The sequence below is a fragment of the Drosophila innubila genome (assembly GCF_004354385.1).
Source record: "Drosophila innubila isolate TH190305 chromosome 3L unlocalized genomic scaffold, UK_Dinn_1.0 0_D_3L, whole genome shotgun sequence".
NCBI lineage: Eukaryota > Metazoa > Arthropoda > Insecta > Diptera > Drosophilidae > Drosophila > Drosophila innubila.
Window position 1 is genome coordinate 16,022,101 of NW_022995376.1, and position 16,883 is coordinate 16,038,983.

The 16,883-nt window shown below is 39.0% G+C and overlaps 1 protein-coding gene across 2 annotated transcripts in view; it reads right to left on the bottom strand.

Moving 5' to 3' along the window:
- LOC117788602 (protein trachealess) overlaps positions 1 to 16,031 on the bottom strand; it is a 30,301-nt gene extending 14,270 nt beyond the window's left edge. For both annotated transcript variants that reach the window (XM_034627405.1, XM_034627406.1), the window contains exons 1-3: positions 15,748 to 16,031; positions 5,962 to 5,994; positions 5,725 to 5,772 (exon numbers count right to left, since the gene is read on the bottom strand). In XM_034627405.1, coding sequence (XP_034483296.1) covers positions 5,725 to 5,772; positions 5,962 to 5,994; positions 15,748 to 16,031 — 365 coding nt within the window. The remainder of the gene's footprint in view (positions 1 to 5,724; positions 5,773 to 5,961; positions 5,995 to 15,747) is intronic.
- Between the last annotated feature and the right edge of the window lie 852 nt (positions 16,032 to 16,883).

A 16,883-nucleotide genomic window follows, 5' to 3' on the forward strand; every position in this document is an offset into this window, starting at 1 on the left:
CATTAAAATAAACATAATTAATAAATTAAATTTTAAATGAAAAGAGAATTATGTTAGGCAAGGATACTTTGCTATATATTCACATATAACATCAAATGCTTATATCTGCCCTTTAAAATGTAAGCCAACTTAAAATATCAAACTTAAAATGTCAATCGTGAAACTTCACATATTTTACCATCAATTATTGAGCTAAAAATGTTTGATTATTTGGAAACTATGTGAAAAATATCTAAAAATTTGCTAAGCTAACCAACTGTATACCTAAACTAATGGCAACTTAAAGGTAATTGAAGCACTTTCGCTAAATTGTTGTTGTAAGCTTTTGGTATCGATTGCGGTACGGCTCTAATTGGAGCACCCAATGACTTGCAGTTTTATTCTCTCTCTCTTCTCTTTTCCCACATCCTCGAGCTAAGTTGCAGCAGCTGGTGTTGTCGCAGCAATAAAGACATTACGTAAGCGCAACGTAACGTAACTGGAACATGTGTAGAAACGTGATCGATTTCTTGAGGGGAGCAGGCGGAGATACAGAGAGAAGAGGAGATAGAGAGATAGAGAGAGAGAGAGAGAGAGACGGAGTCAGAGCCAGACAAGTTGGCGTAGCAAATTCTCCCACAATTACGCGTCGCTGGCGGCAATTGTGAATTTTAAAAAGGAAACGTGCCAAGTGGCAAACGCGGGACGCAATTGGAGGACGGCATCGGAGTGGGAACGGGCGTGAGCGTGTGTAGGTGGAAGGCGTAGACAATGAATGAGGAACTAAAATTCAACGCCAGTTGCCAGTTGCCCGTTTGAGTCCGTCCGTCGCCGTTTGCCATAAAAATCGAAACGTGAACGTGGCCCGCTGAGCCCGAAAGCGTTTCCGGTTTTCTGTCAGCCGGACCGATGATTCCACGTGCAGACAGCGACCAGACCATCAGCCAGACATTGAAATTGGCTCTGACTGAAGCTGAAGCCAGCAGCGAGTGTAGGTCGGCAATTGATGCGTGTGGATGCCTCGAGGACAATGGCTATGAACGTGGACGTGGACGTGCAACGATGCGTATGAGGCGTCAGTGACTTTGCCCCTTCTGCCTCTCTCTCCCCCTTTCACTGTCTCTCGGAATCCCAGTTGGAGAGTCTGAGCAACATGGCCATATAAAGGTGCGTGTGGCGGACTCGAGTGCGTGCTGCGGCTGTTGATGGACCTATTGGACATGAGTTTGAGTTTTCATTTCGGTTTCGGTTTCTGTTTCTGTTGCTGTTTCTGTTTTGGTTTTTCAAAAAATATATCGCACACAAAATGTGTATTCCAGTCAGGAGTGCGACGCCTCCTACGACACCCCCTCCCCTTCCCGCCTGCCTGCTCTGCGTGCTGCCAATTGTTGCATGACTTTATGAATGGGCTGTCTGTAGTCGCCGGCACGTATGCAAGTGCCTCTCTCTAATCAGTGGGCCACCACCCCCTCCCTTTGGCCTGACAATACCAAACAACAGGAAGAACCGCAAAGAGAGTGAACTGGTCAAGATACAACGTGACGACGGGGCGCGAGAAGAGGGAAGGGGGAGAGAGAACAGGCACTTGCCAGTTATCATCCATCACGTTTTCTCGGACACACGAGGCATCCATTTCAAATAGCCAGCTGCAAAACGGGGCAACGTGATTTGCGAAAAATCAAAACAAATTCAATGAAGCGGTTAACACTTTGGGCCAAGTTTAAGGCGCTAGCGATCAATCGATAAGCCAATCGATAAACTGTTAATTCTATATGTTTATTAAAGCAACAGTTGCTTACAAATAAATAATTAAATAAATAAGGATGCAGCATATAGTACGATACATAATTGATAGCATGTCTCCCACAATTCAATAATCCTAACGATTGTTATTTTTTTAAATTTATAATAATATATCAAACACATATTAATAAACGAAATATTCGTCTAATATTTCGATCATGTATTCAATGTAATTAATAAATAAATTTATTTAGTTCAACACTTGATTTTACTTCTATTAATCATTGTTTTTTTCTACATTTATTTTAGATCTGTAGTTTGCTTATTTTTGAGAGCTGCTTTTTTCACTTTATAATTTTTTGAAAACGTTTAAACTCTTATAACTTGGTCAAAACTTGTCCAATTTTCAGGTGGAATATCATTTTCCTCATTGTTTGACTTCTAAATTCATTCTACATACAAATTTTCTATATTTTTGAAAAAAAAACCTTTACAAAGAAATCCAAAGGATGCAGTAAACGGTTTAAATTCTAGTTCCAGTTCTAGTCTCAATTTCAAGCGCCAGTTGTAGATGCAGTTGCTTAGAGGAAGCAATAAACTAACAGCGATCGCTGATCTGTCACGATCTGTCTACCGGGGTACAAGCCCACAGGAGAAAGCAATAAAACTGACACAGGTGATAAAATAACACAACGAGATGATTCGTTTTTTTTTTTTTTTTTGGTCATCTTTTTTTATTTCTGTTTCGAGTAGCAGAGAAATGGGAGTTATCAGCGTGTAGGATCTGTCAGGGAAAGATTTTATGGCGCAGTGAAAGGTACCATAACTGTTCTTGGGCCCTGTTACACAATCGAAATACAAAGCGATTCATATTTTACAAAAAAAAATAAATAAAGCAAAACAAAAACAAACCACAAAACGTAAAACAAACAATTAAGCAATAAAAGCAAGACAGAGACAGACTGCTATAAGGCGTGCGAGCAAGAGGGTGAGTATTGGAAATCGGAGACAGTTCAGCTCGGGAGCTGAGGAGTTCTTCTCATTCAGCAGTTAGATTCCTATCATCATGTGCGTGCTTCTGAAGAAACACATTTCACTGGTCAGCTACCACAAATTTGATTTATCCAGAAGAGTAGTAATTATTTTTATTCAACATTTATGATTAAAAACTAAGATCTTAGTCTGAAATAAATTAGTTGACTGATTTTGCTGGAAGAATTTAAAGAGATACAAGAAAAAAATTTCGATTTTCTGTTGTTACGAATGTATAAAATTTGTAATTTAAATTAAAATTAAAAGAAAAAGTTTTATTTAAACATGATAAAATGATCTTGAGTGCTTATAATTTTATAGTATTCAAATTTGTATAAAATAAATAATTCTTAACAAACCAATTACCCGAAAGAATTTAAAATACAATGATCCGAAGAATTCTAGCCTCAAATTCATTTTGTATAATTACTATATTTCAAATTGGACAATTTATTTTAATCGCATTCCAAAACTGATTTAATGCCCAAAATCAGCAAATCAAGTTTAATTGTTATTTTCAGATATTTTATAAGTTGAACATAAATTTGGATGTGTCAGTTGAATCGACTTATTGATCGTTTGATTGAAAGCGATCAGCTGCGATCATTGGCTCTTTGTTGTTATTTACTTGGCCATTATATGAGCTATAAATTAGCTTTAAAAAGTCAAAACAAAGTCACAAGCCAAGCCAAGTCTTCAATCTGCACCTCACAAACATCCACTCGTATTGGCCCCTCCTTGCGAGTGGCGATCTGCTTGATTCTCGTTCACTTTTCTGGTATTTAGCAAATAATTCGCATGCCAAACCGTAGCCGTTAACTGCGGCGACACAAAGTGTGCAGTTGTGATCGGAATTAATAATTAATATTCTTGCACCTTCCGAAACTGTGCCGCCGTCTCAACTTAACTCGATAGTGTAAATCTAGTTCAGAGCCCATACGCTGAAAGTCTTGGTGAAGACTCAACGAGGCCAATCCGCACACTGGACTCAGCACACTTCAAAAACATGTGAAAATAATTTAAAATTAATCAATTTTTAAAATATATTTTTTTTCAATATTTTCAAGAAAAACTATAATTTTGAAGAACTATTTGTCAATCAAAATATATAGTTTTGATTGAAGTGTTAAAAGGTACACTACATCAATTTGAGATATTAAAAAGTATGTAAATTTTTGATAAAATCAGATCATGTTCGCTGTAATGTTTAATGTGTGGGAGTATATAAAGAAAAGAATTAAATTATAATAAAGAAAAAGTTATGCACTTTAAATAATAAAAGTAATTCAGTTCATTTTTTGCCTATGTTGCTTTTAAATGGAAATGTGTGTATCTTTCAAAATTTGTTATATATTTGCGTTTTGAACTCTATAAAATTAAATTTTTTTTTAAATTTGCACAAAGTAAGCAGACAAACCTTAAATAAATAGATTTTTGAGTAGTGAATAAATTGATTGAATCAGTGTATTAAAAGTTAAAGCAGAGTCAACAGCCCTCAGACATGACCGTGACAGCTGTTGGCAAAAACAACTAGAATTAAAATCGAAGGATGAACAGCAGCAGAAAAAAGAGACTGCAAGAGAGGAAAAAGGCTGCAAGGAAGCTGAGACTGCGACTCTTGCCTCGTTTTTATGTTGCAGAAGCGAGCTGGAAGCGTGTTCGGGAGCAAAGTGCATTCCAGGCATGTTTGCTGTTGTTGTTGTTATTGTTGTTGGTGGTGTAGGGGACATTGTGGTTCAGAAATTGTTTTGTTTTATTTTTTGTGAATTGCATTCAGTTTGTCATTTGCGTTGTTCAATTAATTGCAGAAATCAATTTAAGTAATGCAACTTTGCCTCATTGTGACATTGTTGTGTTGTCGATGTTGTTTTTGTTGTTGTTGTTGATCGATTCATTGGAAATGTGCCTTTGGGTTGGAATTGGGACTAACATTGGCATTGGCTGGGTGCGTAGCCCATCAGTTAACAGTCCGTTCCCCCTCTTTGTGCTAATTGTCAACAAGCTGAGCTCTCGGCTTGAAAACTTGGCTAGAAACTTGTCTTAGGATTCGTTTGATGCCTTGCAACATCTTCCGGCAAGTAGCCAAGCATGGCAAAAAGAGTGTGACAACGCGCGACAGCCTCGAGATAAATCCAATTAGTCTGATATTTGTACTTTTTATGTGAGAATTCCCATTAAAAATGTAAAATGTCATAACAACGAGAACAAGACAACAGACAAACAGCGGCAGCGGCAGCAGTTGCTGCAACTGACAGCAGCAACAGCGACAACAACAACAGCAACTATCAGACAAGCGTTGACTTTAACCGAACTGATAATACGCTAAAAATAACCATGTAGTAGGTGTGGGCTTTTTGTAAACCTCGATCGATTCTGTTGAAACTTGGTATGCTAATCATATATTAGGCAATTTATATGTGTGCTAAATCTAGATGAGTTAACTGCAGTTTTGACAAAGTTATTGTATTTGCAATAAGGATACTTGCTTGTGTTTTCTAATATGACATAGTTTAAATGTTGAAAAATTATTGTAATTATTTTTATATCATATTTGATCATATTTTTAGCTTCAATGAATAGATACACAGTTGGATTGGTTGGACTTAAGATTTCAATTTAATCCTATTGCGATTGCAAACTGAATGGCAAAGTTTCAACACTTCCAGTTAGATCATTACATTAACGTTGACAGCAACGGTTTCTGCTAAGCTGCAGATACAACTACAAGTCTGAGTCTGAGTCTGAGCTTGAGTCCGAGTATCTCATAGATGCGACATGCGCCTTTGACGTCTGGCGGCGTTGTTGGCGACGACGTCTTTGGTTTGGCATTCAATAATTTTATGCTAACAAATGCGTCGCCAAGTGGCGCTGCTTGAGAAGCTGCCAGCGACCGAAGAGAGTTGCCCAGAGGGGGGGTTGGCAAAGAGAGGGGAAATGCAGAGAATCGTTTACGGTAACATTAACACTTACCGCGCATTCACCGAGGACTGTGCAGCTCCGATCTCCTCCATGGACTTTCTGCGAAGAGAAACAGAAACAGAAAGACATACAGATTCAAAGATACAGATACAAAGATACATTTAACTTGGGTCTGTTGAATATTCGATTAGCGAGCGCGTTGGGGAAAAAGTTGACATTTTCTAAATAAATTAAATTAGCCGATAAATGTGTCGGCTATCGGCGTTCGCAGCGTGGCAGAAAACTCACCTGTCGCCCCAGCAAAGTGCATCCTCGCGATACCTGTAACCAAACAAATGTACAAATAGTCGATTAGTTTCGCAAACAACTCTCTCTTTCTCACGCACACACACACATTCCCTCTCTCTCTCTTTCTCTTTCTTTGCAGAAGGTCAACAGGAAGTTGAGATCATCTAATAAACAACAATCTGTGGCAAATTGCACTGCGCATTATTGGCCAGCTTTATAATCAAGTGCATCAGTATATAAAATTTATTGATTTTTACCGCTGTTTCTCCGATTTCCCCTTCCCCCTTGGGTCCGTGTCTGAGGCCGCACAGCGCCAGACAATTTTCGTCATAGCCGTCGAACAGCCCGTAAATCATTACCCCAAAATCTGTGCCACAATCCCCGAGACTTTCGATCCTTTTAAGTTGTCCCGTTTTCAGTTTTGGAACCGCCAAAAAAAAAACCGCGAATTGCCTGACCCTAAATCGATCGCGGTTTGATGGAGTTGAGGTCCCAATCGATACACAGATTGAAGAAAGGGAAGGGAAGGGGAAAGATCTTCGACGCGCCATGCCAATTATCAAAATTGTAATAATATTCATAAGTTTCTGTTTTTCTTTGCCTCTTGTTTTGCTTGCAGTTTATCAATCGTAGGTCAAGTCCGATTAGCTCTAAGCAATTATTGCCAACTGCCTTTTTGGGCAAAGATTCTGCGAGGATCAAAAGCGGAAGCACTTGCCAAATGCCTTCCCCCCCAACAAAAAAGGGGCTGCACATTTCCTTTCATCACCAATTATATACCAAGTTTTCAGTTTTCCATAGAACTGTTTCGGAATTAAAGAGCAGGTTTGGGTTAAGGGAAGTAGGAGAAATATCATTAATGATTTACGAGCTTATAGTTTAACTGAGCTTGGGTATCTTAAGGTAATTTGATATATATTATAACCATTTTATCGTAACTATTCCTCAGTTTACAGTTTTGTCTCGACAGTAGTTTTTTTCACTTCACTTTTAATAAGTTTAATTTCTTTTTTTTAATATTTCCCAGTTTCCATGATAAATCTATCATAATGGTTATATCCTGTTGTTTTTATATTTATAGTATCCGCAAAAATATTTACATTGGTTATTGTTTCTGTTTAGTTGATTAGAATGTAGCTCTTCAGGGTTTCTCTTAAATGTTTTGGACCATGTTGTAACAGAGTCAACAAGTCTTCCCACCGCAGCCCTTTTCTGTAACTTTACTTAGCCAAAGACACGTGTTCTCCCTCAACAACTGATCGATCTTGCGCATGGATAGAGAGACAATTGCATCTCCAGAGGCAGCTATTTTTAAGAGTTGGCCTAAACGGCTCACTCGTAATGGTTAAGGGAGTGTTGGGGAGGGGGAGAGATGAGGGAGGAGAGCAGTCAACAATGAGATGTCATTGTCGTTGTAAAAAAAAAAAACAGACCACTGAAAACGCTGATAATAACAGATAATTGTGTAGAACATGGCCCAACTATTTTGCCACAACTATGTGGAGTTGGCTGGAACTGTGGCAGGGGCAGGGGGTAGAGGGGAGGGGGGCAGGGACTGAAGCTGGTCACAATGCGATCTTGCAAGAAGCCACAAATCAAAGCCTCATCAGCGTTATAAAGTTCAAGTGATCGATTCGCGATACCAAGTCGATCGCTTGGGTTTTTTGTGTGTAGTTCGTCTGGTTCTGGCCAAGTCTACTTCTCTCCCTCTCGCTCCCTCTCACTCTCACTCTATCCGAATCGGACGCTCTCTCTCTTTCTCTAAACGTTGTCGTCGTCACTTTGATTGCGTTTCGTGCCCAATTAGTCTCAGAGCACTTGAGTGCGTAAAAACTTGTACCGCACCATAAATAAATTGGCATGAGGAAAACAGGAGCCACAGAGAGTTTTGAGACAGAGACACAGACACAGACCTAGGGACTTAACTTGGTAGACTTGGCAGAGACAGGGCGCAAGGAAGGGGAACAACGTCATCAACATCGGCATCGTCATCGTCATCGTCTTCATCGACAGCTTCGCGTCGTCGTTGAGATGTTGTCGCCAAGCCAGAGACGCCGGCATTGTCAATATATGGCACATAGTCAGTTGCCAGTTGCCAGTTGCCTGAATGAGGGATAGGTCTCTTTGCCTCTTGCCAGTTGGCAGTTAAAATTACACAAGGGCTCTACCAACTGACTATTAAGAGGTTGTCCCAGACTCAAAAACTCAAACACGGCGCACAGCCAAAGTGGCCTTAATTATGGAACATATTTCATAATAATAAGGTGTGTAATCTCCACATTTAACTAGACTACAAAATGTGCAACCAATTAACTGACCATCCACAATCAGTTCCTTCTCTGCTTTTGCTCCCTTAGTTTCCCTTGTTCGCCTTTCCACTAGACAAGTGATTACTGAAATGCTTGCAGATACTTTAGAGAAGTTATGCGAGAAGTTATTATCAAAAGCATTTCATATTTTGTGTAATCAAAAGGCTGCCAAATTAACTGCAGACTGAGACATTATTAAGTCAGGATGTTGGGGGAGTTGTTGGAACTATGACAGGCTTATATATAGGAAATATAAAATTACTTCTCATTATAATAGTAATTTAAAGAATTAAACTCAGCAAATTATACAGAGTACAGATTTTTGTTACTATTCCCATTTTTCTACTAAATTCTTCTTATTATCTTTGCCTATTTAAAAAAATAAATAGAGCTCTTAATTTAAAAACAATTTTAATAACTTCAAGCTGATAACTCTCAATTATCTAAATTATAATTATTTACAAAAATCGTAGAATCAAATATCTTCTATCAAGGATCCACAATATTCAATTCAGTTCTTTCACTTCCCTACCTTTAAAAATATTATTGAAGTACATCTTTCTTCGATTTTGTATTAAAACTAATAACTTATTTTAAAATCTTTGTTTGCTTGACAAAAAATTAGACAATTTCTAGTTTTTGGCTCACATTTTTAAAATAATTAACTGCTTATTTGCTCCACTGTAAGTTGTTTGAGTATCGTCAAAAGAAAGATCAAGATCGCGTTCATTTTTTGAATGATGCTGTCAAAGTCCCCAAAGCGATTTGTGGTCAGACACTGATCGCACGCGTTGCCCGCTTGTTGACAGACAATCTCATCCCGATTCCACTGCCACCCCCTCATCCGAGTGGGAAACCAATTGGCTGATCTATCATTATTGATTGTGCCCAAAAGAGATGCAGTGTATTTCGCTCTTTTAATGTCGCAGATCCACTTTGTGGCTGCCACATCCACTTGCGGTAGCCGTAAACAATTATTTATATTAAAGCGAAAGACGCTGACGATCAGGGAATAGTTTGATAGAGACTAGAACTGAGAACTGGGCACTGGGAAACTAAGGGAATCGAAAGCTTGGCTCTGAGTTCAAGTGCAATTCCAGCTGCAATCAATTCACAGAGTATACCTCAAAGTCTGCGCTCACATTGGGGCGTTTATTTCTGTTTAATTTTATTTTAACAATTTTGTACGATTTTTTTTTGGGATTTTTTTATATTTCTGCTTCCTTTTTGCAGTAATTTTTTGATAATTTTTTTTTGGTTCCTGGCCTTAATATCAAATTTTCGCTCTAAATTCCGCTGATCAATGATTGCCTTTTGCCTTCCTGCATCGACGCGTACCCTGACACTCCTCGAGCCGCACTTCCCTCTTCTCCTTTCCTCCTTTCGCTCCTCCTGCCCCTCTTTACCTTACTGAAACATTCGACTGTCTGTCTTTTTGGCTTTTAAAGTCCGAGTCCAAGTCGTTGACTGACGAACTGCTCTCTGATGATCGACTGAACTGTTCGACTGATCGACTCTTACGATCATCGACCGATCGCCGCCTGTCTTCTTACCGACCTTGTGTTGTTGTTGTTGTTCTTCTTCTTCTTCTTTTCATATTGGTGTTGTTGTTGTTTTGTTGCTTGTCGGCAGGGATTCCAACAATTTCGAAACTTCTCATACATATTTATAAGTTGGCAAAGTTTTGCGAAAAGCGTAAAGCTCTGCCCACAACTGTGCGGAAATACCCTGCTTGCAAAAGGTATATGAGTTTGATAAGTTAGGTTGTCCAATATTTTTTTGAATAGTTTTCTTAATTAATTAATTACAAGCTTTACAGTCTAGAGCAAAGGTCCTAAATTGAATGACAAAATAAAAAAATCAACATTTCTCCCTCAGCTTTATCGTTTATTCGATGGAGAAGCTAGAAAATAATAATTAAGAATAAAACATTTTAATGTAGAGTATTTATATATCGGTTAAACTAAACTTATTAAAATTTTGCTTGATTTTTAAGGTTTTTTGACGAGTTGTTCTCAATGTTTATCTCAATTATTTGATCACATAAAGGAAGTACCAGAAGAGAGGGACAGAGTAAGGGACAGAGAGCGAAAGAACGAAAAGCAAAAAAGAGTTTTGATTTTGAGTAAGTTCAATGTTCAATGTCCGTTCAATTCGAATTTATGAATCAACGCTAATCACAAGAAGGTAAGTAAGTAATCGTATTTGATATTCCAAACAGGAATTTGTACTTTTGCACTTTGGGTGTGTGTTGCACTTGCGGTTGCAGTTAGAAAAAGTGCAACTGGAGGACAGGTGGTGGTCAGGTGCAACTCTTATGACCAGGGGCAGTGGTGGAGGTGGCGAAGGGGTGTGGTTCAGAGCCAAGGGCCAGCCCTGGCACTGGCACTGGCACTCGCAATGTGGCTCATGTGTGTGCCGTTTAATCATTGTTATTGTAACACGGCATGAATTTCAATTAATTTGTACGCGCTACCAGAGCAAGATGGTGCCGGAGGGATAAAGGGGGCGGGAAGTTGGCTGGTGACGTTGCCGTCGTCGCTTGGCGTTGATGAAATTGTTGGCTCACTTTGAATTTGCCGGCAGCAAGGACATCAGCCATCACTCTTATGTGTATTTGTGTGTGTTTGTGTGTGTTTGTGTGTGTAATAGCTTCATGCCTGGCGGCTGTGTGAACATCAAGCTCATCAAGCTACAACCGCCACGGCAGCCGCGGCAAATGCAACACAAACAACAACATTGAAGCTGTAATTTACTCTACTTGACGGCAGCCTGCAACTCTTGGCTGAAACGTCTTGGCCTGGCTCAGACTCTGTCGCAGTCTCTGCCTTTGGCGGAGTGGGTGGAGTGTCTTGACTTGACTTCAGCTTCAGCATCAGCTTCGGCATTGGCTTTTAGTCTTTTCTTCGCTTTTCTCTTGTCTCTTGCAGAACTTCGAGGCAAACTCAATTTCCAGTGCCGGACTTTGTTCCTGGCTCAAGTGTTGCGCTTCATTTGCATAATTTAATTGAATGTGACGTAGGCTGGACCCCAACTGAGACTGGGATGCAGAAGGAGACGAAGAGATGGACTCCTTGTGCACTTGCAGCCGTAACAAGTGTAGCTGGTAATGCATTTGGGGTGGAACTCTTGTAACACCTTCAGCTTTATGATGAAAATGCGCTCTGCAAATGGGAAAAGGGCAATTGCAGAGAGATATCTTTAAGTTGCCAAAAGGAATAGCGGTAAAAGGGGCAAAAAGATTAGTTAACTTATAAATTCTTTCAAATACATCTGAGTTAAGTTGTAAGAATAAATGAAATGTCATACATATTTCATAGTAACTAAAAGACATTCTCTAAAAAAAAAGAAAAATTAATATAAAATAAAACTTTTAAAACTTAGTATAAATCTAAAACTGACTTAATAACAATGCGTCTCTTTAAAAAATTAAACGATTTTTTAACTCATAGCTGAAATAGTATGGTAAATCTAAAAAAAATGTTTGGGTCTGCGACTATTGCATTTATTTTCAAGAATTTCCTTGCAGCAGTAGAAAAAGGACAATTAAATATATAAAGGACGCTCCATCGATTACCTTGTTCAGAATAGATTAACTTACATCCGCAGGGATTAAAATATGTAGTGAATAAATATTTAGTGTTCATTACATTACAATTAATAAGAATATGTAATGAAGAAAAATGGCAACTGATTGAAATATTATTAGAATCTTTTTATAATTAGATCCTCAATCGCATGGGAAGCACTTTTAATTGGTTAATAATTACTTAATAATTACTATGGCATTTTGTATAAATTTAAAATATAAAAATAATCTTTGATACTTAGACAATTTTTTCCCTGACTTTTGGCTATGGGTTAAACGGATTTAAAAAAAAGCAAATTGCACAATTAATTAAATATAATTTAATATTCTCCTTTTTAGATCTTATGTGAATGCCTGTTTTTGGGGGCTATGTACAGTGATTATACACAAATTATTTAGCCAACACTTAGTGTGATTTGCAACACTAAAATCTAGCGAATTAACAGCCAAATATGTGGGCAAAATGAGAGCTGTAAATAAGCTTTCAATGCCGCAACTCAAATCGATTCAAAACGCTTCCCATAAGGTCAATCCATCGAAATTTCCACTGTTGCAGTTTTTACACACACACATACACACAAACACACTCACACACACATGTTTACCCATCACATATGCTCACTCCCAGCTGCATATGAGGAACTCCCCTTTTCACCCGCTCTCTTCTCGTGACTCCCTCGAAAACCTCATTTCGCTGAGCTTCCAACATAATCGCAATCATAATCTTCAGCATTTTATTTCATTTTCTCGCAATGTTGTTGTTGTTGCTTTTGGCCGTTGTTCGGTTTCATTTTGCTCTTTATGCTTTACTGCAATTTCTTAATGGCCGACTGCACTATTCCCCCCTAGAGTGTCGGCTTCCCCGCTGAGATCCCACCAAGCAATACAACTCTACCAATCACGTTCGTAATATAAATTGTGGAAATGATGGTTTTTCTGCTGCAGTTTCAGCATTTTCCCCTTTTGCCTGGAATGATGGTTAAGTCGACCTCGAAACCGCAAATACGCTGACCATCTTTTTGGGGGCAATGCCGTGGAAAATTGCGTGGCGCTGTACGGCGATCGCTTTGTGGAATGAAAATGCCGTTCGTGCTCCTGCCACGAACTGGGAGTCTTACCCTCCCCCTCCCCCTCCCTAAGTCTCGCTCATAAAACAATGTCGGCACATCTTAATGAAAAACAAACGTCTCAGCAATTTTCCAGTTAGATCACAATGACTTTGACTATAACTTTAACTTCAATTCCAACTTAGAATCTTTTTTTTTTTTTGGTTGCCTCGCATTTCGCTGAGTGTAATTTTTAATGTGCAGCTTTAACGAATTGTGCAAAGAAAAGTGCACAAAAATAAAGGAGAGAAAAAAAATATATGAAAATAATGGGAAAAAAGACTAAAATGAAATTGAGGCATCCACATGAAGCGGCCACAATAAGAGGCAACTGAGAGTAGACGAAGGAGGTAGGGGCGGGGGGAACACAACAATCACAGTTTAGATTTCTGTATTCAGTCGAGTCTCAAGCTCTTGTTGTTGTCTGTTGTCTGTTGTCGGTTGTTGTTGCTTTTAATATTACTTTGGCGTTTTCGTATGTCTTCGCCAATATTCGCCAAGGTAATAACTCAGGTGATTATAGTAATTATGCGTTCTGACGCGATCCAGCCACGGATAACGCTATTTCGATATAATTGAAAAATGCTGATAGACGCTGATTGTGTCGAGGCAACTCCAAGTCAAGAGTCGAGTCGAGTCGAGTCGAGTCGAGTCGAGTCGAGGCGGCAGATTGACTAACTGTCCAGTCTGGCTCGGATTCGGTTCGGGTCTGGAACAGCAGTTGGCACTGGTAGCTCTCAGTTTGAGTCTCGAGTCTCGATCTCAGAGTCAGAGTCGGGGTCCGTCTCGGTTCTGGCCCTGAGTTAATGGACGCGCCACCAATCACAGTTCATGAATTACATCGCCATCGCCATATTGTTATGGGAATGTCTTCGATGCGGTCTGCCCTTCTTACTTCTTCGCTTCTCACTTCTCACTTCTCACTTTACTTCTCTCTCTCTCTCTCTCTTCCTGTTGCCGGCAAAATGTTCTTTGATGCCGATTTCATTTTTCGATATTGAAAATAACCATGCATTATGGGAGCTTGAACCTAACTGAATCAGACAATCCGTTCAACACCCAACGAGAGAAATAAGATAAAGAGAGAGAGAGAGAGAGGGGGGAGAGAGAAGGAGAGAGTGTGAGAAGTGGAAGAGTTCAACTTATCATCTCGTGACAATCTCCACTCGTTTCTCCCTCGTTGAAAGTGTTATTGTCACGTAAATTCAATTAGTTTAATTATAAGTTTCATCGATGTTGGCACCTCTGTAACGGTCCTACCTCCTCCTCCCTCTTCCACTGCCTCCTCTTCCTGCTACTATCCCCAAATCTTCCTGCCTCCTCCTTTCACCTCTTTATTATTATTTCGGTAATTTTAAATTCAATCGTAAGGCGCAAGTTTTTGAACTAATTTTAAATTTTTCGCGTTCTACAAATTGGACTTGGGTGGTTCAATTTTTACTGTCTTGTGAGTGGCTTCAAAGGAAAAGTGGCTGATTATGATTGTGGGTGAACTAACTTGATGGTCACGATGGCCAACCAGTTAAGCTAAATGTTTAATAAGCTTTAACCAAACTCAACATCCCGTTCAATTGAACTGAAAATTGAGAAATTGCCTCAGCTCAATATACTTTAATCAGCAAGGGGTTATGACTGGATACTTACAATTTAAAAAAAAAAAACAAAAAATTAATTAACAAAAAATATATACAAATTAGTTTTTAGATTATAAAAAAAAACCTCAATATGCTTTAATTATAATTTTAATGAACAATTTCACCAGCCTATTTTGTAACTGAGATTTTATTGTAATTATCATTTGACTTTTTATAAAATTGGAGTCTTAATCGTTGGAGTTATTGTAAATTTGGTTCCGACTAAGAAAATTGTGGCTAATAATAAGATTTTTCAGTTTAACCTTTAAATTATTGATTTTAAATTAATTTTATTTAAATTATTTTAAAGACAAAAGACTATTGGAAACTATGCGATTCTATTTGCTAAATATATGTATATGTATATGTATGTATATATATATCAAAATAAATATATATTTATATAATATACTGTATGTAATTAGATGATTCATTTTTTTAAGGGATGGTGACATTAAGAAACAAGTTTTGGCTTAAAAGAGAAGAAAGTAATTGATTTTATATGAAACATAAGAAACTTTCTATCCGAATCTCCCACATAATAAATAAGCTTTATTTAGATTTTACCTTAAATTGATGGTGTAGTAGTTTTAGATTTAAGTATACTTAAAATTAAAATATAGATAATCATTTAATTCATGTAAGAAATTCCTCTTCTTCAATTTGTTATTTGATAAGTTACTATATTTTAGAGTTATAATATTTTTATTTATAATGGAAATTAAATGGTTCCCTTCCAAATTAATTTGACAGCTGAATATTTCATTTTACGAATTTTTTATCTTATAGAGTAGGTTGGCTTTCATATGATAGCTTCCTACATTGTAAGCTTGATTTATTTGCCGTCAATTAAAGCCCAATCTATTTGCAATTTGCACTCATTTGTCAGTCTGTCCCACTCTCACATTTTTTGGGTATCGCCCTTTCTCGCTCTTTGATGGGGTCCATTAGTATTGTATATAGGGATTCAAGAGGAATAATTTCCTATATGCAGTGCAGTTGGATATCCTGCTATTGGCAGTACAATTTGAATATGGCAACGCCCACAAAACAAAGGCGACAAACTCACACACACAAACATATAGATGGAGTGCACCTGTATGTGTGTATACATATTTGTATCCATGTGCAATTGTGACGTTATTTACCTATAGTAGGGAAATCCCTGGGGCACATGCAAATCCATTGGCATCCCTCCGCTGGCCGCCGCCGCCAGATGATGATGATGCGAATGCGGATGTGGATGCGGATGCGTGTGCGGATGATGATGATGATGATGACCATGCATGGGATGCGTATGATGTGCGGCAGCCACATTCTGGACATGCGCCGCAGCCGCTGCAGCCGCGAATCCTGCATCGGAGGCCATCGAATGATGCCCCAAGACGGCTGCCCACGGTGAGGCGACAAAGCCGCTGCCATGATGATCCATAGTGCAAGCAAACAAGTAATCGGTTATCGCTAATCGCTAATCGCTAATCGGTTGCACTGCACAATCTTATCTCTTTAACTATATATATTTATGTGTATATATATCTCTTATGTATTATATATATATATATCTATATATCGCTTTGATTTGATGTCGCACTCGACTGGCACGCCAAGATGGCGGCCATTATTTACCGTTAACGCGCATGGCCACGACAACGACGACGATGACGACGTCAAGGACGATGATGTTAACGAAGCGACGGCGAATTTGCACACACACACACACACACAGACAAGCACAGAGATGGACAAAAACAAAACAAATGACAAGACGTTGTTGAAATTGTTTCGTCTGCCGTCGGTTTATGGCTTTTACCGTAGGTTCTCCCCCCCAACCCAAAGCGACAAAAAACAGGACGAATTTCGCGGCGATTCGTGGAACGATTCAACGTTGCTACGATTCGTTTTCTCGACTCTCAACGCTCGATGCTCGAATTGCGACTCTCGTCTCTCGTTTCGGTGGTTTTCGCACGTTTTTGGTCCGCGTTCACCTCTGCACGGCACGAAAATTGGCGATAAACTATCGCCTCGCATCAGGAAACATGGTCGCTTGGTCGGCTTGGACGGTTGGTCGTTTTGGTCGTCTGCGGGTTGCCGCTGTCTCTGCCTCCGACTCTGCCTCTGCCTCCGACTCTGCTCCAGCCTCGTTCACAACATCATCATCATCATCATCATCATCGTCAACATCTCTGCTCCCAGAGGCAGCAGCAGCAGCAGCAGCTGCTGCTGAGCTGCAACAACGATTGCATGCTGCAAATGGTGGTGGAGCAGGTTTTTCATAGTCCCCAAG